This window comes from Electrona antarctica (genome assembly GCF_951216825.1).
Source record: "Electrona antarctica genome assembly, chromosome: 4".
Taxonomy (NCBI): Eukaryota; Metazoa; Chordata; class Actinopteri; order Myctophiformes; family Myctophidae; genus Electrona; species Electrona antarctica.
This window is the reverse complement of record NC_136809.1, coordinates 33,568,698-33,596,508: the sequence shown is the minus strand read 5'-3', so window position 1 is coordinate 33,596,508 and position 27,811 is coordinate 33,568,698. Positions and strand designations below refer to the sequence as shown.

General features: G+C 43.4%; 2 protein-coding genes across 4 annotated transcripts in view; both read left to right on the top strand.

The window, feature by feature from the left end:
• Window positions 1–13,508, top strand: part of iqce (IQ motif containing E) — a 30,256-nt gene extending 16,748 nt beyond the window's left edge. For 2 of the 3 annotated variants that reach the window (XM_079499170.1, XM_079499172.1), the window contains exons 11-20: window positions 591–631; window positions 1,120–1,271; window positions 1,416–1,471; window positions 1,917–2,173; window positions 2,583–2,690; window positions 3,114–3,369; window positions 4,610–4,696; window positions 8,484–8,611; window positions 8,741–8,820; window positions 10,285–13,508. In XM_079499170.1, coding sequence (XP_079355296.1) covers window positions 591–631; window positions 1,120–1,271; window positions 1,416–1,471; window positions 1,917–2,173; window positions 2,583–2,690; window positions 3,114–3,369; window positions 4,610–4,696; window positions 8,484–8,611; window positions 8,741–8,820; window positions 10,285–10,409 — 1,290 coding nt within the window. In that variant the 3' untranslated portion in view covers window positions 10,410–13,508. The remainder of the gene's footprint in view (window positions 1–590; window positions 632–1,119; window positions 1,272–1,415; window positions 1,472–1,916; window positions 2,174–2,582; window positions 2,691–3,113; window positions 3,370–4,609; window positions 4,697–8,483; window positions 8,612–8,740; window positions 8,821–10,284) is intronic. The other variant, XM_079499171.1, reaches the window with a different exon arrangement.
• A 1,943-nt stretch (window positions 13,509–15,451) lies between these two features.
• The window catches only part of LOC306921871 (protein tweety homolog 3-like), a 52,272-nt gene continuing 39,912 nt past the window's right edge, over window positions 15,452–27,811 (top strand). The window contains exon 1 of the mRNA XM_079499173.1: window positions 15,452–15,673. Within this exon, the coding sequence (XP_079355299.1) occupies window positions 15,548–15,673 (126 nt within the window). The 5' untranslated portion in view covers window positions 15,452–15,547. The remainder of the gene's footprint in view (window positions 15,674–27,811) is intronic.

The window sequence follows — 27,811 nt, the reverse complement described above, 5'->3', positions numbered from 1 at the left end:
TTGCTCTGGAGAGGGAAGTCTGGAGCTCTCTGGTGGAGCTGTTGCCCCCGCGACCCGACTACGGATAAGCGGTTGAAGATGGATGGATGGATGGAAAACTAAGTATTCTGATGCTAGGTACACCCTCAGGCAGTACATGTTGCACAGAGGAGGGAATCTTGCATTAGTTCAGAAAATCTTTTCTAATACAAAAAAAAGAGAGAAAAAATAAATAGTTGACTAAAACTATGACAAATGCTTTGTCGACTACCTTTTTTCACTAGATAAAAACAAAGCTATGATGACCAAAACTAAGACTATATATATTGACAATTTTGTCAACAAATAACAACTAGACTAAAATGTTAGGGAGGGACTAATGGGATAAAGATCCAGTACAACTAAAAGACAAGTCATTTGGTTTGGTTGCGCTCGGCTGTCCGCAAATCTACATGCTCACAGTGCGCCGTGCTGTGACGCATTGTGAGCTTGTAGATCGTCTATTTTCAGCATGCAACTATTATGACTAGAACTATTATGACATAATTCACTATTATGAATTTCTGTCAAAATTAACACTACTTGGTGTGTGTCTCTCTTGTACCTTTCAGATCCAGAGGTTGAGAATGCTTGTTGAAGCAGCAGAGAAAAGGTACATTGACTTTCTTTTTTTTTTTATATATATCCCACGATTTTGTAACCCATTTTTCACCCCTGTGTCAATTATCTAATGTGATCCTGGGCTCTACACACCCTCCGCCAACCTAGTTCCCATATATGGGGGACATGGGGAGAGCAACGGACTTGAACGCATGCTTCCTTCATGCCTGAGTGTCCAAGTTGCTCCTTTACACCTGACAGGGGGGAGTTTCCCTGGTTGGACGTAGCGCGTGGAAGGAACACGTTATTCCAACCAGTTCCTTTCCCCTCCATCAGGCGTCCCGGCTGGCCAGGGGGAGGCAGTTTAGAGACCAGGAATACTGCATGTTTTTTGTGAGGGTACCTACCCTAGGGGACACTGGGAGAACATGCAAACTACCCTTTCGCCAAACCCAGCCTCGGGTATGGGCACTGATGACGCAGAGGAGGAAACACGCCGCCGCCAACTGACTATAACAACCCTTTGTTCTCTGTGCGTAGCAGTCGAGCGGAGAGCAAGGGCTCCCAGAGGCAGCAGAAGGCTCTGGGCTCCATGGTTCAGCGTCTGTCGTCGGAGCTCAAAGAGCTGCAGCAGGAGAACAGCACCTTGAGAGAGGAGCTCAACACCAGCAGCCCTGTAGAGGGAGCCAAAGGTCTCACACACACACAAACACACGCACACGCATACACACACACACACACACACACACACACACACACACACACACACACACACACACTTCATTGGATAAATATTTATAAAAACACTGTGTCTCTGTGTCTCTGTCTGTCTCCAGGCTACAGAGAGTGGAGTAAGCAGAGACTATTGAGGAGACTGCTGGAAGTAGAGAAGGTGATCAGATTGCATGGATTAAAGTTCTCAGTCGCCACAACTGATTTCAGATGTGACCAGTGACTTCTTAAGGCCTTTTCTGACGGGGAGCGAGTTAAGCAGGCGTTCTCGCCTGGATCAGCAACAGGTCTGCTCATGAGGGGGCATGGGATGCGTAGCGGAAAAAGAAGCTCGCCACAATAAAGGGCTAGTCGCACATGGGCGTGTGCATGAAATGAGCACGCGCGCAACAAAAAACACAACTCTTACCTTTCAGGGTTTAAATTTAAAAGCATCAAACATAGTATCCAGAAGCTCAAAACACGATTCACTGTTGAGGTTTCTGCCCCACAGCGGCCTATCGAAACTTTTCAGTCATTAGTTTTGTTTTGTTTTGAGATTGTCTTTGAAACACACACACAACCCTGTAAATGCAGCAGGACTGACACCTCTCTCCTCCACTCAGAGGCTGGAAGACGCCAGAAAACACGCCCACTTGGCCAAGGGCGTCATACGATTGGACCAGGGCGTTCAGACTACAGTGGAGAGCGAGGTCCTTGGTGATGATACACTGGGAGTTGCCGTTGCAACAGAGCCGGCGGTCTCTGGGCTAACGGCTCCATCGTCTGCACAGGCGGAGGAGGAGGCGTGCACTCTGAGAGAGTGTGTCAGCCAACTGGAGAGACACAGGGAGGAGCTTCAGCACACTCTGACCAATAAAGAGTGAGTGTGTGTTTGGTCAAACTATCAGAAAATCCTAATGATCTCAGATATTTCATAAAAGCAGGTTAACCCACTGGTGTCTGGCATTTTGTTTTAAAAATGGCCATCCTTTTTTGTCGGTGCTGGTATGGCCGACTTAGCATCAATCTCCAATTTCTTCAACTGGTTGGCTGTATTGCTACTAAAACACCATAATTCTACATATTGATTAATTGTGCTAATCGTTCATGAGAGACAGTGCTAGTGCTCCTTTCACTCCGTTTCACAAATCGCATATTAGGACTTGACCTAACAAAAAATATCTGTCGTGATATTTTATTTTTTCTTCAATCATGTGCTTGAACTGAACTCTGTCTGGCTCTTGAGACTTGGGTGAAAGCAGCTGTCTGTCCTCGTGCTTTCTTTCTAGCGAGGAACTGAGTCGTCTCCGAGCGGAAAAAGAGGAATCAGAGAGAGAGACAGAGCGATGGAAGGCTGAACAAGCAGACAAATGCTGCAAAGAGAGGCAGAGTCACAAGTATGTCTCACTTCTTCTCACTGGGATTCTTGAATCCTTTCTAGATCAGTGGTTAGCTCAAGAGTAAGACCCAAAAAAAGAAATTAAATGGGACCAAAACTAAAGTAAATTGCAGATCAACAAGCTGATAACCCGTCACTTTGTGCTGCGTTGTGAACTTGTAGATTGGCTATATTTTCACTACTTCTTAAACATTTGTTTTCTAATTAATGGAATTTCGTAGGCTTTTCTTTCATTTCTTCATGAAATTACTGAAAGAAAGAGAAATATCATTGAATTTTGTTTTTAAATTTATGCTTTGTGTGTGTGTGTGTGTGTGTGTGTGTGTGTGCGTGCGTGCGTGCGTGCGTGTGTGCGCGCGCGCGTTTGTGCGTCGCATGCATGTGTACTGAACGTGCGATGATATGTGTGTGTATTTCCCAGACAGGAGCTAGAAGAGTTGAGGCTGAGGATCCAGGCGTTGGAGGAAGAGAGGCACCAAGCTGCTGCACTAGCTGCCTCCTCTCCCACAACAGCAGAGCAGCAGACCGCAGGAGGACGGACGGGTGGCGGAGGAGAAGGACAGACGGACGCAGAGCGGAAAGATGAGGAGCTGGAGGAGGAGGAGTGTCGGGATGAAGAGCTGAGAGGGAGAGCAGCTAGGACCATCCAGACAGGCTGGAGGGAGCACAGAGATAGGGTATCAGGCTTGATTTAATACAAACACATTACACTGAAGGAGAAGAGATGCTTTGTACCACATTTAGCCGCTAGATCATTTCCACCGGCAGTGAGTCCAGTCCCCCGGGGGCAGGTCGAATGACGCAACACAGGATGCACAATACAATCACAAGTTTATTTAATTGTGTTTACTTTAGTAAAAGACTCCAGCATTGCTGCTGGAGTCTTTGCCATAAGTTGGTGGATTCTCTAGTCCAGGGGTTCCCAAACTGTGGTGCGTGCACCCCTTGTGGTGCACGAATGCCCTCTAGAGCAGGGGTTCTCAACCCGTCGGGGGGTCGCCAAATTATTTTGGGGGGTCCCCAAAATATTAAAAAAAAAAATGTTCACGATTTTTCAAAAATAGCAGACCTACAAGTTCATAGCGCGCCACTCGGTGGCGCGCTATGAGCTTGTAGATCTGCTATTTTTCAATAGCTACATTATAACAATGCTTAAAACATCAAAAGGGGTTCCTGCCCAAAATGGTTTAAGGTTATTGTAGCAGTCAATTTATATTGGGGGTCGGGAGGGGGCGGGGCGGGGGTCCCGAGACATTGCCAAAGCATTTCCGGGGGTCCCCGGCCAAAAACGTTGAGAACCCCTGCTCTAGAGGGTGTGTGACATGAAAAGGGTAATGACAAGGGTTATGTACAACGATATACCGCTTCACAATTCGCAAGTGAAAGATGTCCTTGGGCATAGAAAAACAGAAACTTCTCATAAACTCACATACTCCACACATTGTGTGCCCACACAACAAAAAAAACCAGAGTGCCCACGTTTTACAACAAGACTTAGCGTTGGGGGTGCTTCAGCTCGCCAGGAGGTAACTGGGTGCACGGCCAAAAACGTTTGGGGACTACTGCTCTTGTCTATCCGATTACCTGATACCTTAAGAGGACAATAAATCCCCAAATATAACACCACATAAAATCCTCCATTCTGAACTCTAATTGTGTTCAAATGGAACCAGGTCCATTTGGATAAACATAATAATTTCTATAATCTCTTGAGTTAAATTAACTCTGAGGATTTTACTGTGCCCACAATGCAATGCAATGCAGTACAGTGCAGAAGAACACTTGACAAGACACCGACTACCGTGACTGTTACGATGGGACACATTGCACAACATGATGTAACACAAAACGGCACAGCATGAAAAAACAGATGTTGATCCGTGAGAGAAATACGATCATGTGTGTTTGTCTCATCAGGACCTTGTGAAGATGCAGTCGGCAATAAGAGGCCATCTCCACAGACACACACTACTCGGGGACCTGCAGAAAGATGCACACACCAAGGTTGGATTACACACACACACACACGTTTGTATACTTGTGAGGACATTTCACGACAGGATTGAAAATAGCATCTACTGTACATAGCATCTCGGGTGTCACTGTGAACTTGTAGATCGGCTATTTTTCTATGTATAAAATAAGGAAAACTTTAACGCTAACAAATGTCTAATCCTAATTCTAACCCCACTTAATCCTAATTCTAACTCCAATGAATAATTTCCTTAGAGGCTCTGTGCGTCACTGTAGTTGTCTATGCATTTGATTTGTTTCAGTACCTTGTGTTTACATTGCTAAATTGCTCTGGATTAAGCTAAATGCCTAAATTCAAAGTTTGAAAAAAGTTTCCTTTTCCAGAAGGTGAGAACATTTCCTGCTCCGGGTCAGTTTCCTATAGCTTCTTTTGATTGGCTCAGCAACAGATTTAAAGAGGAAAAACACATGATCCATTGGGTGACGTTAAATTGATCAACACAAATTTTAACAAAGAATATTTTGTATTACTCGCCAGTACAGCTGCGAAGAAAATCATTTTGGTTAACTGGAAATCTGAAAACTCACCTTCACAGAGACACTGGCTGAATGAGCTTTCATCATACTGTACTCCTGAAAAGATACTGTACAATGTAAGGAGAAAGCCTGCTACTTTTGAAAAAATCTGGGGTAGGTTCTTTGATGCTTCAATATCTCCTCTGGGTTGGCTCAAGTGGTGTTATGGACAATACAGAGTAATGAAAGCTATGTAGTTTACCTTTCTTGTTAGGCTCCAATCTATTTGGAAGTCTAAACGGTACACTGTAAGAACCAAGATCAGACTTTACAACAGCAATGTGAAGTCGGTGAGCTGTATGGATCTGAATGTTGGTGAGTCACAACTCGGGATATGAAGAAGATCGATGCCTTTCACAACCGATGCCTCAGGAAAATCTGCCGAATCTTCTGGCCTGTATATGTGTTTCCGGTTCAAATCTGCTGCTGACCAATCAAATTAAGCTATGAGAAACTGACCATGCTTATGCCACTTTTCTGGAAAAGACAACTACAGTTATGCACAGAGCAAAATCCTTTTTAACCCTAAAACGACATTTTTATTGTGAATACGAAAATGGTCCTCAAAATCCCAACGACCTTTGCTGCGTGTCGCTGCCCACCTCTCTCTCCCCATTTCCTGTCAAGCTACTATATAATATCAATTAACAGTATGAACAAACCACCAAAACTGACAACTGGCGAGGGATCACATTGCTGTCGATACTATCGAAGGTTTTCTGCAGGATCCTAATTGGCAGAATAGATTCCGCCGTTGATCAGACCCTGAGAGAAGAACAGGCAGGATTCAGAAGAGAGGGGGTGCACAGACCAGATCTTTGCCTTGAAAAACATCATTGAGCAGTGCATAGAATGGAATGCTGCATCAACTTCGACTTCCGGAAAGCATTTGACTGCACCGTGACACCCTGTGGAAGATCGCAAGATCATACGGAATTCCTCCCAAAATGGTCTCAATTGTTCTATCGTCACTTCGAGTGCAGTGTCCTTGTTGATGGAAAACCATCCGAATGGTTCACCGTGGAGTCTGATGTGCGGCAGGGGTGCATCATGTCACCCATCCTCTTCTTGATGGTCATCGACTGGGTCATGCAGACCCAGGGGCATCCAGTGGACATTGTTTTCTCAACTCAAAGATCTTGACTTTGCTGATGACCTTGCAGTGCTCTCCTCAAAATATACCCATCTGCAGGAGAAAACTGACAGGCTTAACATGTTTGCTGAACAAACAGGGTTGAACATCGATACTTCTAAGACACAAGTGATGTGCATCAATTCCACTCCAGGTGCACCAATCACTGTGAACGGGCACCCTCTTGAATGTGTAGAAGAGTTCACACCTGGGAAGTCTGATCAGCAAAGAGAATGCAACACAAAAGGACATCAGAGCAAGGCTAGGAAGGCTCACAGTGTTTTTGTTAGGCTCCAATCTATTTGGAAGTCTAAACGGTACACTGTAAGAACCAAGATCAGACTTTACAACAGCAATGTGAAGTTGGTGAGCTGTATGGATCTGAATGTTGGTGAGTCACAACTCGGGATATGAAGAAGATCGATGCCTTTCACAACCGATGCCTCAGGAAAATCTGCCGAATCTTCTGGCCTGAGAGGATATCTAATGAAGAGCTACACTGGATGACCAAGTGCAACAGCGTGATGGAGATCAAACACCGCAGATTCCGATGGCTGGGGCATGTGTTCAGGATGGCACAGAATCGTATACCTAAGGTCGCTCTAGGATGGACTCCTGTAGGGAAAAGGAAGAAAGGTCGGCCCAAAATAACCTGGCACTGAACTGTGGTAGCCGAGATGAACCTGACATGGGGCGAGGCACAACATGCAGCACAAGACAGGTCCCGATGGAGGAAGATCGTTAAGGCCTTATGTCCCACCTGGGACGAAGAGGATTAAGTAAGTAAGGCAGAAGAAAAAACACACCAATATCTTAAAAACAAAAAAAATCTATTTCTCAAATTCTACTATCCTGGATTCTAGTACTCTCCCAGATCACTTATGCACATGTGGCGCGCACACACACACACACACACACACACACAAAAACACATGCACAGCTGGTGAACATTGTGTTGTCAGACTGACATGAGTTAAATGTAGTAATTATGTATATTAGACATGATGTGGCAACATGTCTCGTTCAGAATGTCATGACACCCTGAACACGGCATGCTGCCCAGACATGTCAGTGATTTCATTCATAACACATTTGTATGGAGAGTGTTCAACCTTCCTTTATGTGATTGAATCTGATGGTGTGTTTTTTTTTATGGGTTCGTTCAGCTGAATAAAGACGAATAATGATTCTGTGACATGGAAAGAGCATTCGATTAGTCCTTTTGATTTGATGACCTGCAGTGGTGGTTCTCCACTTTCTTCTCTACAATATGCCGTCTCTGTTCGGGAGGAAACCTCATACTGTATGCCCACAACTGTTACTTTTCAGGATTCAAATTCAAAATGATCAAAAGTAGCAGATCGAAAAGCTCAAAATGCGTCGCTTCATGCCACATTTTGAGCTTGTGGATCTGCTACTTTTGATAATTTTGTGTGACGCTGTAGTATGATCAAGTAGGCGCTACTTGTAAATCAACGCCCAAATTAGTAGGGCATTAATTTAGAGAGGTTTCTGCCTGACAGCGATTTTCTTTTCTTTTTTGCTGAATACACCCTTCACCAGCACATACTGTATGTCCGGGTCCTTATCAGTGTGCTTGACTACTTCTCACAAGGAAGCGAAGCAAAGCAAAGTTACTATATTTACCCAGGGTATCTGGGCTAAGCTCAATAACTTGTTTCCAGCCAGGCCCTGCTCATAGAACATTTCATGGTACTGGTTCAATGCCTTGCTCAAGGGCACTTCAGCGGTGGTAATTTGAACGTGTCGGACCGCTGATTCGAACTGGCGACCTTCCGGTATCAAGACCGCTCCGCAATCCGTTCGGCCACTGCTGCCACTAAAGGAGCGCAAGTCTTTCTTGTCTCGTCTCTTTCTCACCAAAGTGAGGGGTTCTTCAGTGGGTTCGAGGGGCTCCCCAGCTAAATTATTCATAGTTAGGAACCAAGTGGACCCTTACAGGTAACTCAGAGTGCATTTGGTTCAATTAGTACTTGCTCAGAGTTGTGGGGCTCTGTGGCCTAATGCATAACAAATTGAGATTTGTTATGCATTTTGTTAAAGGTTTTGAGAATCACTGCCCTAAACATTCCTGTGTCCCTTTTTCAGGCCAGCTTGTCACAGAGCAGTAGTGAGGTCACTTCCCCTGCGGAGGGTGAGCTGGATGCGGTTGCCTTGACGATGATACAGTCTGTATTCAGGGGACATCTGGCTCGCTGCAGTGTCACAACAGAGAGGTGACATTAATGACATGTATAAGAACACAGCAAACACACACTGACTGCCTACTGCTGCCATTTACTGTGTGTGTGTGTCTGTGTCTGTGTCTGTGTGTGTGTGTGTGTGTGTGTGTGTGTGTGTTCTAGCTCCATGTCATCTATGCCTTCTTCACTGGGAAACCTCGTGCCAACTCCAGCACCAAGACGAGCCCACTCAAAGTGCACAGGTGAGACACACACATACTGTATATACACTTTTTACTAGTACTTTTACTTTGATAGTGTAAGTATATTTTGTACTAATACTTTTCTACTTTTACTCAAATAAATGTTGAATACAGGACCTTTATTTCTACATTGTTGTATTTAAGCAATATTACACGAGAGGGCCCGCAGGGCGAGTTCCCAAAGCTCCTAAACCACCCCCTCGAGTGTAATATTGCAATTATACAATACCCTTAAAACTAAGAAAATCGCTGAAAAAAACATATTTTTTTTAATGACAGATTAAACAATCGTGTTCCAGATCTCCCTGCCTAGTTTTCACTAACCTTTGAAGAGCCACTGCACTGACTTGATCGTTGATTGTCATGAAAATCCGCTTTAAAATGGTGTAATCGCTTGTCGTAGTGTTGAAAATTATTCCAAAGTGGCGATCACAACAACAGAGCGGAGAAGGAACGTGCACGCTGCGCGGCACCGCCGCCATTGTAATGCATTGGGCCTCAATTTCTCAGAACCCTTTGCATGCCAGTGCGACGGATGTTTTTGTGATGTCATCAAAACACGTCACCTATCCCACTCTGTCCGATGGAAACCCCATCGTGTAACTCGTTATTGGGAGGGAAGCTGTTCTACAGTCAATTAACTCGTGTAAGTCGTGTTAGGGAGGGAAAGTGTTTAGTCAGAAATGTAGAACAGCACGTGGTAGAGTCATAGCCTCGCATAGCCAGCCTTCATCTGCCTTTGCGATGCATATTACCCCACGCAGTGAAATTAGTATAGCTACGCAAGGCTAATACAGTCAGACATTTAGGTTAAAAGGAGAACACAAACTGATCCTGGGGACTTGTTTCCATTGTGTATGTATATTTCTATCTGTCTGAAACCAGGGTTCTTCACAGTGGCACAATCTTCCAACGTCCGTGGACTGAACTACAGTCAGATACAACACAACAAATATTTAACATATGAAATAGGCAAAACCACTCCAAATACTTTAGTTTGCATTCTGTGCAGTCTGGCTCGTTGTGAGGGTGGGATGATTTGTACTGGTTCAGAGAAGTTTGCATAATAACTAGTAACTGTTACAAGTTTTGCGTCAATCAAATTATTATTATTATTATTGTTTCCTTTTGATATGTTTTTTAAATGGTTTAGTTTTTTCCCCTTTTTTTAAGAGTTAGTTTTTAGTTTTTTTTAAATTGTAATATGGATTAGTCCGGAGCAAAAAATAACAAAAATAGCAGATCAACAAGCTCACGACGCGTCACACTACTTGTCGATCTGCTATTTTTGAAAATGTTTGACAAAGACAAACTTAATTACATTTTCTTGATTCTATGATTTTGTTTGTTTTTGTTTTGTTAATACACAACAGTTTTTTATTTTTATTTCACTTAAAGTGTTTTTCAATTCTAGTTATCCTTATCCCATTAGTTCTAGTTCTAACTGTGGTGTGTTGCCCACAGGCCAAACACATCCCCCCGACGCGCTGGAACCCAGAGCTGCAAATGCAATGGACTCTGATGATTCTGATGACATCATTGTGTCACCTTCACGACCTTTGAGGGCCAGAGAAAAGCTACTCTTCTAGGACTCCGGACATGAGTGCGTCTGTGACCTCTGAGGCTTAGGCTGATTTAGGGTACGGTCACACATGCACGATGGCAGGGGAGTGGCCCAACGCATGCCAGAGGCATCAAAAGCATCTCGGTTTAACAAAGTTGAACTCCATGCGATCGATGGCATGTGCTATGCTGACGTTCTGCCACCGGAAGCAGCACACCTTCCCAAGCATACAATGGAATAGAACACTTGTATGCCGTTGCTGTCGGGCAGAAAGCTCTTATTTCCATGTTCAAACTTTTTTCTTTTTTCTTCAAAAATTGTATTGTGCCGAATATAAGACGATTCTGATTATAAGACGACCCCCATTTTTCTAGAATCATCTGTGGAAAAAGAACACTGAATGTCAAATAGTCTAGTCCCCGATTATAATACAACCTTTTTTTGTTTTGGATATTTCCATTAGCAAAAAACATATAGTCTTATATTCAGCACAATAGGGTAACAGGGAGGCACGTGCACTGCACACATCCGCCTGGGTGACAGCAGACTGTTGGGCAAGCGCTGGCGCTTTGGAATGGAGGGTCAGATCAACATATCTGCAGTGTCTTGAGTGTACAGGGTTTGATGAGGGCCCAGGTAGGGCCGGGCCTTAATTTTCGGGCCTTAATGTTAGGTCTAGTTTTCGCCGGCTGCCGGGCACAGCTGCACTAATAACTTTGGGGCAGGCCCGTCTAGAGTTTAAATGGACAGGTATCGGTCAAAAGGGAGACATCAAAGAGGAAAAGGATGGATGGGGAAGGATCAACATATGGAATGTCGGAACAGGTCAGCGCCATATGTGGAGATCTAAGGGTTTGAGGTCAGATGTAGAGTTGCTGACCAATATTGATGACATCAGGGATCTCCATCCCTGATGATGTCACGAGGCATGACTGGGGGTGACTGACTGACTGAAATGCACAATTTAAGCAATATTACAGTGTAATATTGCTTAAATCGTGTAATAATTACACGAGAGGGTGTGTTTTAACGTGATTATTGCCACGATAGTGATGCGGTCAGGAACGAGACGTAGTCAAGTTCTGCAAGCATCACTGAAGTGGCAATAATCACGTTAAACCACACCCTCTCGTGTAATATTGCAATTATACAACAGTTACCCTTAAAACTAAGAAAATCGCTGAAAAAACATTTTTTTAATGACAGATGTAGTCACTACGACCACAAATGTCCCAAGAAACTAGCTAGCCTAGCCACCGAGTTTGCTGCGCTCTGGGAAAACAGAGCAGCTGAATTATTTGTTTTGATTAGGTGTGGAGTGGTGCTCGTTTGAACCACGGCTAGAATGCTGTTTCAACCAATCAGATTGCTTCCTCGAAACGACCTGTTGTATATTATTAAATGCAACCTGCAGTCGCAACAAGCTCGTATCCTGAAATGGATGAGAATGAAACAGTTTTGGACATAAGAGGTTTCCACCCGACTGAAACGATGTCCAAAGCAGTTACTTTTTTATTGTTATTTAAAAAAAAAACATTTTAAAATTGTTAAAATAGCCGATCTACAAGCTCACATGAACTTGTGGGTCTGTATTATAAGGTAGGGCATACAAAACAAATACACATTTGAAACATGGGGATACGAGATTTCTGCCCGACAGCAACTTTGTCCTACTGTGCTTAATTGTGCAACTGATGTCGTGCACTGAAAATATCCAATTTACAAGCTCACAAAGCAAATGCGCATTGGGAGCTTGTAGATTTAGATCTGCTTGTAGCTCTGAGCTTCTAAACCAGGCTTTACTTGGGCTCTATGCATTGTGGGCTTCTACAGTGAAAAATGTGAAGGGTTTTTTCTGAGTGTTCTGTGCAGCCCAATAAGCAAAAGCTGTGTGTGTTTACATGCACATTGTTATTCTGATATCATTCTTACTTTTGCTTAAGTTATATTCTGTTGTATGATGTTGGTGTCGCAAACTGAAAATAGCCTACCGTTGATCTAGATCGGCTTTTTTCGGAAATGGTTAATGGTACATATAGAGCTTTTATCCAAAGCACTTTACATAGATGCCATCAATCGTATGAATCAGGCTGTTCTGTTTCTGTGGCCATTTGCAATGTCGGCAGAAACCTCTTACATGTCCATATTTTAACTTTTTGTTGTTATTTTGTAAATGAATGCCCTACTTCATCCTACTACAATGTCACACAAAAGTCAATCTGGAAACCCATCGGAAGATTATATGCAGAATGTACAACTGACCACAGGACTATTGACATTGTAAATGGACTCACGGGATCCACCTTCATTGTGCAACATTGTACTGTACTGTACTGTACTGTACTGTACTGTACTGTACTGTACTGTACTGTACTGTACTGCACTGCACTGCACTGCAATGAGTCATTAAGATGAACATCTAGAAGAAGACATTACTCAAAGAGGCAGTGGCCCCGGTTTAATCACTGGCTTCTCTTGGCTTATTGTCAAAGTGTCCTTGAGCAAGACACTAAACAGCAAATATAAAATAGGGCATTCATTTATATATTAAACAAACAATACAAAATATCAAATATGCAGATTGAATGGTTTCTGGCTGACAGCAACAACATGTACATTATATGAAACGAGTGAGTACATAATTAACCACACCAGTTGCTGTAAAAGCATTTGATCCTTGCCATGCTTCATCACTTGAGACAAACGGGCCCATGTGCTCATCTGTCATTTGATTTGTAGTTGATGTAATTAATTTCGTTTTTTCTTTACAGAAGTGCCTTCTTTATTGCAATCAAATTTGTGTCAAAAAGAAGATGTCTTTGTGTTGAATGTAGCCCTACACATTACCAGTGTGAGAGATTGGGGGTGTATAAATATCAGCCAATGAATGAATGCACTGTTGATATTAAACTGTGAATTAAAGAAAACAGAAGCTCTGTTGCAGTCTGGTACAGACGGAGCGTGTCCTATGCCAACAATCTGCAGTTATGCAGTTTTAGAGGCAAATAATGATATGATGATAACCAATCAATGGGCTTGTCACCAAAATAATGAATCAGCATTTTATTTTTATTTTTTTCTATTGCAAGTCGACTTCAGAGTCTGTCTAATTAAATGTTTGTTTTTGTAAGACCAAAACATGGGTCTCTTGTGTGTAATTTGTATAAAGCAATAATATTGTGGTTGGTGTAGCTGGAACACAAATCCCACCACTAACATCCACTGTGGTTTCTACATTGTGGTGGTATTGCTACTTTTACTTGTTGTGTATGCTACAGTAGCCTAATAAAGCCTACTTCGTCTACGACTGCATGCACTACTATCTTTTCACCATCAGGGGGTGGCCTCTGCGGATTTTGCTACTCTCTCTTCTCTCCACACACACACACACACACACACACACACACACTCTCAGATGTAGGCTATTTGCAGAGAGACAGAGCGAGCTGCCTGCCGCAAAGCCCAGTCCTCCAGGGCTTTTGGAAACACGGTGATTTTTGGTTGAGCTCTGAATGTATTAAAAACGACAGACAGACAGACAGCCTGGCCGTTGAGAGGGGACGACGGCACCGCGGACTACTATTGTATTTTTAGTTTAGGAAGGAACAATAACAACAATAACGCAAAAAGCGGAACGAAAAACGATTGCGGGTCAACGAGTTTAACCCCTAATCGACCGTGACGGGCTTCACTCCTTGGGAATGCAGAGGAAAATACAGCCGGGACCTATAAAACAACAATAATAATATGTGAAAGGAGAGGTTATTAGTTTTCTTATTTTTTCCAATGTGGTGAAGGGGGTTGCGGCCGTGTTTCCTTCCCGCATGCAGCGCTGCAACGACACGTTTGCTGCGGTTGTGAAGCCCGCTGCTGCTGATCAGTCTGTGGAAGACAATAGATGAAGCCCCCAGTGGTCCGCTGAACAGAGCAGACCACCACAGCGCCCACTCCGCCTGGCTGCAGGAGCTACTGGGAGGGAGGGAGGGAGAGGTATGTATGTGTGCTTTAACAACATGGTTCTAAAGATCTCACTTAATATCGTATATTATAGAGGCTTATAAGCTTTAATGTGGTGGTTGTCAAAGAGGGGGTTCGCCAGGGGTCCCGCCCCCAGCAAAATTAACTGTTTAAAAACATGTAAGCCGTGACATTTTGACAAAGAATGTAGATAATTCAAATAGATCATTTTGGGGGTCCTTTCCTTGTTTGAGAAGCAAGCACTGTTTTACTGTTTCTCACACACCACACAACCGATCAAGGGGGTGAGCAATAGACTTAATAATTTGCCTATATACACAACAATGCAAATACAAAAATCTATATATCTATCTATCTATGCTGTACAGTAGCTGTTACTGTAGCTAGTTGGCATTGAGGCGGTTGATTAATAACGGCCATTTAAACCGTTAACAACATCACATCAGTAGGCAGTTATGACAGCAGTCAGTATCCCCATCTCTGCAGTAGCAGGCCTAGTGATGTAAGTGCACAGCGATTTCTGTGTGTGGGTGTTCTCACTCTGTTTGCACACACACACACACACACACACACACACACACACACACACACACACACACACACACATACATACATACATACACACATACATACATACATACATACATACATATATGTATACTGTATATTGTTGCTGTCAGGCAGAAACCACTTATATCCATACTTAGTCTAATCTCTTGTAAATGAATGGTTATACTTGATCATTCTGCAGCGTCACACAAAAATATCAGAAGTAGCAGATATACAAGCTTGTGATGCGTTTTGAGTTTGTCAATTTACCAGCCTATTTTGCTTCTTTGCTAATTTGAATGAGCACCCAACACCAACAGAGACATTTCTACATTTTGATTGATTGATTGAATACTTTATTAGTCAGAAATGTAAATGACACGAGGTACAGTCAGACATTTAGGCTAAAAGGATAAACACAAAAATGCCCCTGGGACTTGTTTCCATTTTGGTCCTAATGCATTCAACTCATCAATATAGCATACAAAATAATACACATCAACAACTAGTGAATGTCACCTCCTTTCTCTGCTTAGTTCACAGTGAGCCGTGTGAGGGAGGAGGAACCAGGGCTCCACAGTGACTGGCTGACTCTGACTGACAGCTGTCGGCGTGTGGAGAAGGTCGGCCAGAGGGATGGCGGCTGTAGTGAACTATTCTCCACCCTGGTGGGTCAATCTGCTCCACCGGCTACCGCATTTTAACCTCCAGTTTGAGGCGGTGAGCAGTGACTTCAGACCGGAGGATGCTGAGTATCAGAAGGTAGGTGGATGTTGTTGTGTTGGTAATTGACAGCCTACACATACATCAGATTTGTCATCCCAGTCTCACTGTGAACCTAACCTCCCTCCTGCCTGCCCACCAGTCCCCATGGTCGTTGCTGTCGGCAAAACCATTCATTTTGTATTATTTTTAAAAGCATTTAAAAAAGAATTGCCATTAGCCGATCTCCAAGCTCACAATGCACCTGCTATGTTCATGTGTCACTCTTGTATGATGAACTAGTACATTTATTTACAAAAATATGGACTATTGGACATATGAGGTTTCTGCCCGCCCGACAGCAACGATGTGCTTTAGATCTACGGTATTCTCACATCATTGCATCAGTGCAATGATGACCTACTCACCCACACTGTTTCTCCCAAAGCCCTTTGTTAGTGAAACGTGGGGGGTTGTTTGGCCTACATTTGAGTTCTCAGTCTAAACTAACAGGGTGACGTCAGTATCTGAAAAGATGACAGATCTGTATGTTGTCATGCAGCAAAAAAATAACCGTGGGTTGTTTTCTTGTTCGAATGACGAGTTCCATGCGCTCTGCTGCTGTCTGTCTGTCACCTCCCCTGGTTTTGTGTTTACTGACGTGCTACTGATGATGGGAGGAGAGAAGAAAAGGTGGTGGTGAGGAGAGGAGAGGAGAGGAGAGTAGGTGGTGGTGGAGGTGATTGGAGGAGAGGAGAGAAGGTGGTGGTGGTGATGAGGTAGCCAAGTTCAGGAGCTTGAGCGTGGGAAGAGACGACCATAGTGATGAATGAGGAGGAGGAGGATTGAGGAGGAGTGACAGAGATAAAAAGAGAAAGACTGGAGGCAGAGAGAGAGAGAGAGGAAGAGGGAGGGGGGAGAGGGAGTGGGGCACAGACACACAGAAAGGGAGGGAGAGAGAGAGAGAGAGAGAGAGATGGAGGGAGAGAGAGAGGGATAGAGGGAGGGGGGCAGACAGACAGACAGAGAAGGAGGGAGAGAGTGGGAGAGAGAGCAGTGATGGAAAGTAACTGAGTACATTTACTCAAGTAGTATCATTTTTTGGGGGGTGCTTTTAGTGTAGTTGAATATTTCTATTTTGTTTGCCATACTTCATAGTTCTTCCACACGTCAGAGAGAGGCGGACATTGTACTTTTTACTCCACTTTTAGTGCAAGTTACTTTGCCGATTTAGATTATTATCACAAAAATACCTTAATCCAGTCAAAGTGCTGGACAGCTACAAGCTGTGTAGATGCGCTTCTAAATCTTCTAACTTTTACTTTGTAAGTAAGTATATATTTTGATGCCAATACCTTTGGACTTTTTACTTTTATTTTTTTATATTGTTTGTGTGGTAATGCTACTTTTACATAAATAAATAAATATGAGTACTTTTCCACCACAGACAGACAGACAGGGGTAGAGAGAGGTCGGTGAACCATGGGAGGTGCTTCTTAAATTGCCAAACAGCCACTTCCTGCGAGCTATTCAATGCTCCACTAAGGGCCATTGTGTGTGTTTGTATGGCACTGTGTGAATGTGTGTGCATGAGAATGAGCGTGATTTCGGGTGGGATTTGTGTGTCGGAATTTTAACAGACCCCCAATTTAACCAAATGAACCCTGGTGTCCCTATTCTGGGCATGGCATTGCAGGCGAATTTTTCCCCCAAAGCTTGCAGATCTACACGCTCATAACATTGTCAGCTTTTTTTATTGCTGTTGATTGATTGATTGATTGATTGCATTTAAACTGTATTGGTCAGAAATGTAAACAGCACAGTAAATTCATTCAAGTTTTATTTATTCTCGAAATTACACTGAGTAATCAAGCTCATTCTCAGTGTCGTCGAGTAATACAATCAAAAAAATATCACAATACATCAGAAAATCAGGAAAAGAAAAACAAAAGGTATACATGTGAATTACATAGGTTTACAAATAAAAAGCTAAAACTAAGACAAGCTAAAACTAACGATAAATGATGATAAATCATTAAGGCTAAAAGGATAAACAAAAAAGTCCTGCAGACTTGTTGCCATTGTGGTCCTATGTATTCAATTCCTCAACATAGCATAACAAATTAACACAATAATACATGTCATCAATAAATATAAACACCATTATGTACAAAAGAGAAATGGGGCATAACCACTTCAACCCTCTGACCACTTTTTTCCGTCCAAATTTCTTCACCCAAAATAGCCGACATAGGCTCAAAACGCATGGCAACAATCGATCGTCTGTTTTCCGCACAGAATAGGCAATTCTGGGCTTCAAGTGGTTAAGTGGTTGAACTAATTAGATCCTGACGTGTTTCTGTGGTTCTGCTCGCTGTGTGTGTCAGGTGTCACCGGCGAGCGCTGCAGTTGCATGGTTTGATGTACATGGTGTGTTGCAAGTATGCGTTCATACGTGCACTGCTGGTATATGTACTATACAGTGGCGATTTAGTGTGTGCACATGTGAATGAATAACCGCATGTATGGTCTGTTTCTGTGTCACTGGGTATTTAGCACTCTGTGACTGACGTGAGGTCACGGATGCCCCCTAGGGTATCTTTATATATATATGAGAGAGAGAGAGAGAGAGAGAGAGAGAGAGAGAGTCAGAGAGAGAGAGAGAGTATAGGGGTGCCATTCAGGATGAAATCATTATTAACCCAGGCTGGAACGTTAAAGAGAGAGAGAGAGAGAGGCGGTGGAGGGGGTGTTGTCTGTTGTGAAAGAATGCACTCTTTCTTTCTGTCCCTCTTTCACTGAGGGTCTGTCTTTAGATTGGCTTCAGTCTATCTGTCTCAAAGGGTTTCATGCATCCACTCATCCAGCTGAGAGAGCGAGGGACGCGCGCACACACACACACACACACACACACACACACACACACACACACACACACACACACACACACACACACACACACACACACACACACACACACACACACACACACACACACACACAGGGGGCTTCTGTGTGGAGTTTTTCTGGGCTCTGATGTGATTGGACACAGACAGGTTTATTTGTATTCAAGTCCGGAGGAAGACCCCGCTCCCAAGTTCTCTCTCTCTCTCTCTCTCTCTCTCTCTCTCTCTCTCTCTCTCTATCTCTCTCTCTCTCACACACACACTCACACACACTGAAAAGCGGCTGCTTAGCATTCAGTGTACGTGTATTCTCTGATTGAGTTCGATAGAGGGATGCTGACTCTGACGATTCTGTGAGAATTCTGTTTTTTTTCCTGAAGAGTTGGAAATGGGAGCTCCGAAGTCCTCCTCCGAGGCATTTGGAATTGACGTGTGCACGTGCGTGTGCGTGCACATCTGTGTGTGTGTGTGCTGTGTGTGTGTTGTTGTAGTAGAACAGCAGCGTCAGCTAGCAGCAGTTAAAACAGCTGCAGAGCATTACAGAGGAAACATGTGACCTGTAATAATTTGCACGTCGTGCACACGCATGCACGCACACACACACACTCACACTCGGATATGTTTCCAGCTGTGCAAGACATGAGGCGATAATCAGTATTTTGAGTGGTATGCTTCAGTAGAATACACAGTAGGACAAGTCGGGTCTCAAACATTTTGATGTCAAGGGAATCCCCAAATATGTGTTTGGCCACAGACAGATCCATTTTGATGGGGACCCCTGGATCCACCTCAAGGACCCCTAGGTGTCCCCAGACCCACTTTGAGAACCAGTATAGTAATGGAGTTAGGGATGAACAACAGTGTCATCTATACACTGTTATTTCACAATGACCAGCTTAATAAACCCACAGGGAACTACTCTTGTCAACAGCAAAAATCTACTGTGTGTGTGTGTGTGTGTGTGTGTGTGTGTGTGTGTGTGTGTGTGTGTGTGTGTGTGTGTGTGTGTGTGTGTGTGTGTGTGTGTGTGTGTGTGTGTGTGTGTGTGTGTGTGTGTGTGTGTGTGTGTGTGTGTGTGTGCACGTGTCCTGCCTGTTAATATAAATAAATATAATATTTTAAGAATTTTGAGCATTATCTTGTATGGGGTATGGCCCAAATTATGTCTAAATGGGGGTCCTAATGCATATCAATGTTGGGGTCCTTGCTCATGCCTTAAAAAAAGAAGAGTTTTGAAAGTATTATGAAATAATATTTTAAAAAAAAAGACCATTTGTAAGAAACTCACAACACATAAATGGGTCTATGACACAAAAATGGATTCCCACTGCACTGGTGGTGGAACACCCTGCCTTCACCCACTGGCTTACCCAGAATGCACTCTGGCTCAGCCAACGTGCGGTGCAGGGAGGGAGGCTCAGATGTACAGAGAGAGAGAGAGAGAGAGAGAGAGAGCAATGCCAGACGAGAGGATAACCCACAGAACAGGAGAAACCAAGGTCAACTCACTGAAGTGGAAGTGCCTGATCCTGTCCGCTTGAACAGGCGTGTGTGTGTGTGTGTGTGTGTGTGTGTGTGTGTGTGTGTGTGTGTGTGTGTGTGTGTGTGTGTGTGTGTGTGTGTGTGTGTGTGTGTGTGTGTGTGTGTGTGTGTGTGTGTGTGTGTGTGTGTGTGTGTGTGTGTGTGTGCGTGCGTGCCATGTGAGAGTGCACAAACAGGCTGACAGATTGGAAGTAGATCACTATGCCTCCGCTGACGGCTTCTAATATTAGCCCCCCCCTACTAAACCCTCCAACTGTTAATTGATCTAGAGTAGACGTGCATGTGCATTCACGCAGGCACACGCACACACACACTTCCACCACATAGTAGTAGCTAATCGATCCAAGCGTAATCTGCTCTGGTGGTTTGACTGTCTGACAGTTAATCTGGTTAGATACTACGGTGTACACAGTGGGAGAAGGAGAGTGCTGTGAAAGGTCACAGGTATCAGCCAGTTCACACTGCAGAATCAACTTTTGAACTTATTTTTTATTAAATATTTTGTGCAAGCTTTCAACATTTCAGTTACCGACAGACTTAATAATAGGGTAAAGAGAAGAAAGGAACACAGAGCAAGTCAAATTACGGGAAGGCACAGTCAAACCAAATATCGTCACTGTCGGACAGAAACCCTATGTCGTCATACAAGTGGCATGTCAAAAAAACAAACAAGTAGTGAATAGCCGATCTACAAGCTCACAACGTGGCGCGATGCAATGTTGTGTTGTGAGCTTGTAGATCTTTGTAGAATTTTTCACAATTTGTTTAGGGGGCGCTAGGCAGCTAGCACCCCCCAAAAAACAGGCCCCGGGCCCCATGACATCATGTGGCAGCCCTAGTTGGCAGTGGGCACCCCTCACTTCACACAAGTGTAATTTTTAGTGGTTAACATATCCAGCATATCGTCTCTGTCGGCTGTAAACCTCATACAAAACTGTTACTTTTCAGGATACTTTTGTGTGACGCTGTAGTATGATCAAGTAGGGTGTTCATTTACGAAAAAAACACAAAAAGTTATTTAAGTGCACACACTTGCGTCAAGAGTCGGCAAGAAAACGCCTAGAGCTTGCCGCGACAGTGTGCCTGCACCCTCTGTCTACCCTCCTTCACTCAGCTTCCTTGTGCGGTTTTCGTTGCACGGTCATTTATCAAGTAAACATAGGATTTATGATGCTTGTTGCCATAAAACGGTCCTTTGTAACCTCCAAGGGAAGATCCTCCGTGTCATTCTCATTCTCAAGCTGCTAAATATAACACTTGGCTCCGGTGGGATTGGAACACCCGGCCAGGAGGTGTGTGTTGTGTGTGTAGATTGGAGGTTGCGGAAGCGATCGTGAGCCAAACTATGCTGTGAATGGTTTTCACGTTTTACCCCTGTATCCCGATCCCAGAGTAAAAAAGTGTTTGTGCAAAATGTTTAAGCACTTGGTGTTGGACCCCCAGCATCCCTATTCTGGGTGTTGGACCCCCAGCATCCCTATTCTGGGTGTTGGACCCCCAGCATCCCTATTCTGGGGGGGAACATTTGGTGTTGGACCCCCAGCATCCCTATTCTGGGGGGGAACATTTGGTGTTGGACCCCCAGCATCCCTATTCTGGGGGGGAACATTTGCCATAAATAGCCAATCTACAACTCACAAAGCAGAGTTTCAAAAGTGTTCATGGCCACGTGTATTTTCAGAACAAATTTATTTTAGTGATGATCAATCAATCTATTGTGTTCCTGCTTGGATCAATGGATCCTATTTATCGGTATCACAACGAAAACTACAAAGCAAAACATGTATTTCACATGTATTTTGTAAATTATTTATTAATTAATTTAGAAAATTTAGAAAAGTGTAATTTGCCAATTATTTGGGGGCCCGTTTGCAAGATGGGTCCACAGGTTGAGAACCGTTGTGTTATAGAGCTAGCGTGAACGTTAACCACAACCATTCCAGCGCAGAGCGACTCCAGCGCTAAAGCTGGCTGATAATAGCTCAGGATAATAGCAGAGAGCAGGAAAGGCATCATCATGGCTTCATCACAGCTTTCTCTCTCTCTCTCTCTCTCTCTCTCTCTCTCTCTCTCTCTCTCTCTGTCTGTTCGGCACACTCCACCCAGCCTCCGCCCTTTCCCCATCTTTCCCGGTCGGAGAAAAAGAGTGGGTGAGGAAAATGATAAAATGATAGCTTTCCTTTCTTTTCCTCTCTCGCAAGTCTTTAGCCTTGCCGGCTCCAAGCTTTCACACAGGAAGGTAATGATATGGGAATAAATATAGAATCTCAGTCCACAGACACACGTGCACACGTACACGCAAGCAAACACACCACCCAAACACTTTTAAATTCCCTGGTGGTGTGGATTGTGTGGGTTGGACTGCAGGAAAAAGGCCATAATCAATCATACACAAAGATACAGTCATGTCACAAACAAGTCCCACACACTCCACATAGCATGAATATTCCATATTTTTGTTTTACACTTTATGCTCACTATCTCCGAGCTTTAGCCTGCTATGTCGAGAGACCACAGCCAGTGGAGAGCCATTTATGGCTGCCGGGAATGCGGGTTTGGTATCGATTCTGTCTGCCAATTAGCTCTCTCCTTTCCCCGCAGACATCACCGTATGCCACATCGTTTCATCATATCGGGTCACATCCCGTGGTTCATAGTGGTGGTCTGTACACCCATCTGTGACCTCCTCTCCCGTTGCTGTAGCAGCTAGGTCACATAGCGTTGGCATCCGCGAAAGTTGCATTTTTGACCCATTTGGCCAATCTGGTATATTCCACATTTTAAGCAATTAACATGTTTCTACCGATGGTAAAAATTATATTCTGCCGTGAAACAACTATTAAATGTTGTTTCGTTGACAGCCCGTGCTGAATTTCACACTAAAGCGCACACAGCACGATATTAGGAAGACATGCAATGTGCGATAACATTGTTTAATATTCTGACGATGATATGAAGTGAATTTTGAAGTATTCAATTTTAATGTCTTTCTGCCTTAGGTTTGCTGCTAACTTAGAACCAAGACAATGAATAGCGCAGTGGCTCTAAACCTGTAGGTTGGGACCGCCAGGGGTCCCACATGATTTTGGGGCAGACCCCAGATGACAGTAAAGTGACAAAAAAGAAAATAAATGTACTCAATTAAAAAAAAAAATCTGTGGAACTACAGTAAATGTAATAACAACAATTCAACAATTCCAAGTGCTTGTCAGTGTTGGGGGTTTCCCCAGTTCAAACATGATTAATTTGGGGGGTCGTGGCCTGACAAGTTTGGAAACCTTTGGTCTAGATTAGAATATCATCTTTCCACACTAGAAACGTGCCAGTACTCTTTTTCCACTCAGCGTTGGAAAATAGGTCAAAAGTACGCTCTGTGTGTCCTGGGGCTGCAGTGAGAGGGGAGGTCACAGATGGGACTGAGTGGTCTGGTGACCCACTAGCCCGCTTATCCTCCAGCTCTGACCTGCTACTCCAGGTACAGTATGATGCCATGGCCTGTGACCTTGACAAGGGGTCCTTGAGGGGGTTCCAGGCGGTCCCCAGCATCGTCACAATGAGATGCTTTGTGCCTGTTTGTTGATCTGCTGTTTTCAAAAAATCTTGGAAAAATGTTTAATAACACAAATCTTGTAATAATAATAATGGATTGCATTTTTATAGCGTATGGGGGAAACTGACACAAAATATTATCAGATGGGTGCCAGTCGGTGGCCAAAACAACGCATTGCTATGCAATACATTGTGAGCTTGTAGATCTGCTATTTTCACTGTTATTCTCTTTTTAATCGACCATTAATCCTATTTGAGGCAAAAGTTTGAAATAATGGTGATTATAAGTCGTATCGCCATGCCCTGCTACAGCATATAAATAAGGATTTAAAGTGCAGTGCCACGACCAAATTTTTATTTGGAAAGGGATCGATGTAATGTAAAAGCTTTGGAAGGGGCAGTCCCAGCTAGAACTTTTCCTCAGAACCCGTGCACCTCCAGAAGTCCTAACGAAAGCCTTTCCAAACTATAGTAGTAGCCTTTCGGAACCGTGTGGTTTTCAGACGGAAGGAGAATGTATTGTGCTTTAGTCTGAGGCGTCTGTTTATGTTCCCGTTGTTTTCAGATCTGACATGTCTAATGAAGCCCTGAGGCTCTGGGGTCACATCTAAACCAGGAACACTACTGAGCAGTTCACAATTCAATTAGGCCGGAAGGACACACGCATGCACGCAATGCACACACATACACACACACATCTGTGTCGAATAAACACAAGATTCGTGACTGTTATTTTTGTTTTGGACAAACAATTTGCATGTGTTTCTAATGGACTGGAGAGCCCAGTATTGTGGTTTTGTAATATCATGCTTTATGCATTGTTTTGACAATTCTTCATGTATGTATTTATGAACTTAGACTAAAGCTATGGTCAGAGTAATGTGCAGAATGTTGTATATTATGCCAGCTTGGGGTACTGTATGTATGTACTGTAGGCTAGTTGTGGTTAGCAGATTAGCCAGTGAGCTTGCGTGACACCTCAAGCTCTCAGATGCTTGTCATTCTTGAGCTTGTAGAAATTGTGAAATGGTTCAAGAACAATAGCCTACATTTTGTGACATATTAGATCGATGTACACAACTACACACACACACACACACACACACACACACACACACACACACACACACACACACACACACACACACTGACACACACACACACACACACACACACACACACACACACACACACACACACAAGCACATATGAGCACAATAATACATGACTGCGTCAGTATCTAGTAGCACCAAATAAAATGTATTAAGCATTTGGTAAATATATTGCCCGGTTAATGTTTTGTTACTGGCATGACGATTGAATTTCCCCCACAGGATATGTGTGTGTGTGTGTGTGTGTGCGTGCATGTGTGTGCGTCGGCAGGCGTGCATGCATGTGTGGTCGCATGCGTGAATGCGTGTGCGTACGTGCGGGCAGGCGGGCGTGCCCCCCCCTCTGAGGGGAGGCACAGTGACAGAAATCAGAGAGTTCAAAAGCGGTTTGTAGAGAACAGCTAATAACAGAACGTGAAGGTCAGAGAAAGTGGAGTTGAAAAACTGCTAGAGATGCAGAAATCCGTTCCTTTAATTTGCGGAGACGGAGAGGATTGATTCCCGAGCTGGAATCAGATGTTGATCATCTTGTTTGATATTGTGAGCGGCCGAGCGATGCACACAATTTCACAGCCTTTGTCTTTGTGATACAATATGCTGAACAGAACACCACTGTAGCAGAAGTCCTTAACCCATTCTTAGCGGGAACCCCTTTTGGTGTTTCATGAATTGTGTTATACTTTACCTATTGAAAAATAGCAGATCTACAAGCGCATCGTTTGTAGATCTGCTATTTTTCAATAGGTAAATCTTATATATTTGGGAATGTTTTTAACTCAAATCTTTGTTTCTGGGGAGGGGGTCCCTGGAACAGCATATTTTCAGATGAGGGTCGGCGGCCAATTACATATAATTGTGGGGGTCCTTGGCATGAAATATTTACATGTTTCTCTTTGGCCTTGGCCCCTGTCTCATAGCTGCTTGCAGCTATATTTTTATGTATTACTTAATTAGTGTGGTTGCCTATGGGCAACCATACTATTGTTCCCCTTACCTTTTATTTCTTTCTTTCTTTCTTTGTTTATTATTCTGTATAAACTTTATTTTGCAGTGCTACTCCTCCCACAGTTTTTGCCAAACATACTCGAGCCATATGTCAAATCGACCGGCTTCATCGGGAATCGTGTGCTTGTTGATTGATAAGAGAAATGTTGTATAGTTTAATTGATATTAATTAATTAGTGAATTAATTTTCCCCATTCACTTGAATGGGAAAATGGGAAAACTCACATTCAACTATTTGTTTCTCTGAGACCGTAAGGGCTGTTACAACACTTGGAGGGGAGGTTCATAATAATTATCAAAATTAATTAACATATAATTATATCGGTCGGCCTCATGGTGGCGCTATAACAGCCCACTTTACCTTTTGCATTATAACTCTTGCACGGTAGGTCATAAAATAAAAAATATTTTTTCGCTGGATTCCTTGAGTCATGACGCATCTCCCCATATAGGCCACGCCCATTTGCGTCAGGATAGATTTTCTGCCATTTTGAATTTTCTTCAAAACACACTTTTGGATCCTCCAGCTACAGATTTTGGCCAAATCTCATAAGAATCGGTACACATGATCTCCGGACCTATCCGATTAAAACAGCAGAGTCAGAATTTTGATAGTCCATATCGTTAGTCCGTAATCAGCTTCCAAAGTTAGTGGGAGGGGCCTATTTTACAAAAGACGGCACAAATCACGAACGGAATGTCCGATCCATCCCAAATTTTAATCAAATGTCGAGGGTGGCTTAATAAACACAGAGCCTAAAGCTATTCTATTTTCATCTATAGGGGGCGCCACAATTGCAAAAACACTTAACCGTTTGTTGCAAAAACATGATTTCGGGGGGGGGAACCCCTCCCAATTACTTACACATGATCACAAGGGTGACTTTACATTGTAATTGGCTAGCAAAATTACCGGGAGAGGCCTATATTAGCGAGTGAGGCAACCACACTTTGCAATTTCCCAGAATTGCTTCTTTCTAGTTATAATAATTTCAGTCATCAATGTTTCTATAGCTCATTGTGTATATTGCGTATATTTCTTTTTGGGCCTGACCCCGTCGTATAGCTACTTGCAGCTATATTTATTAGTGTGGTTGCCTATGGGCAACCATACTATTGTTCCCCTTACCTTTTCTTTCTTTCTTTTTCTTTCTGTATAAACTTTATTTTGATGTGCTACTCCTCCCACAGTTTTTGCCGCACACACTTGAGCCATATGTCAAAACGACCGGCTTCATCGGGAATAGTGTGCTATCTCCTTGCTAAGACATCCGTTGTATAGTTTAATTGATATTAATTAATTAGTGGATTAAATTTCCCCATTGACATGAATGGGAAAATGCCAAAACTCACATTCAGCCATTTGTTTCTCTGAGACCTTAAGGGCTGTAGTTACAACATTTGGAGGGGAGGTTCATAATAATTAGTAAAATTAATGAACTTTTAATTATATCGGTCGGCCTCATGGTGGCGCTATAACAGTCCACTTTACGTTTTGCCTTATAACTCTTGAACCGTAGGTCGTGGAATAAAATATATTTTTTCCCTGGATTCCTTGGGTCATGTAGCATCTCCCCATATAGGCCACGCCCATTTGCGTCTAGATAGATTTTCCGCCATTTTGAATTTTGTTCAAAACACACTTTTGGATCCTCCACCTACACATTTTGTCCAAATCTCACAGAAATCGGTACACATGATCTCCGGACCTATCCGATTAAAACAGCACAGTCAGAATTTTGTTCTTCTGTATCGTTCGGCCGTAATCGTCTTCCGAAGTTAGTGGGAGGGGCCTATTTTACAAAAAATGCCACAATTCACGCACGGAATGTCCGATCCATCCCAAATCTGAATCACATGTCGTGGGTGGCTTAATCAACGCAGAGCCAAAAGCAATTCCATTTTCATCCATAGGGCGCGCTACAATTGCAAAAACAATTACCCGTTTGTTGCAAAAACATGATTTTGGGGGGGAAATCCCCTCCGTATGACTTATGCATGATCACAAGGGTGACTTGACATTGTAATTGGCTGGCAAAATTACCGGGAGGGGCCTATATCAGCGAGTGAGGCAACCACACTTT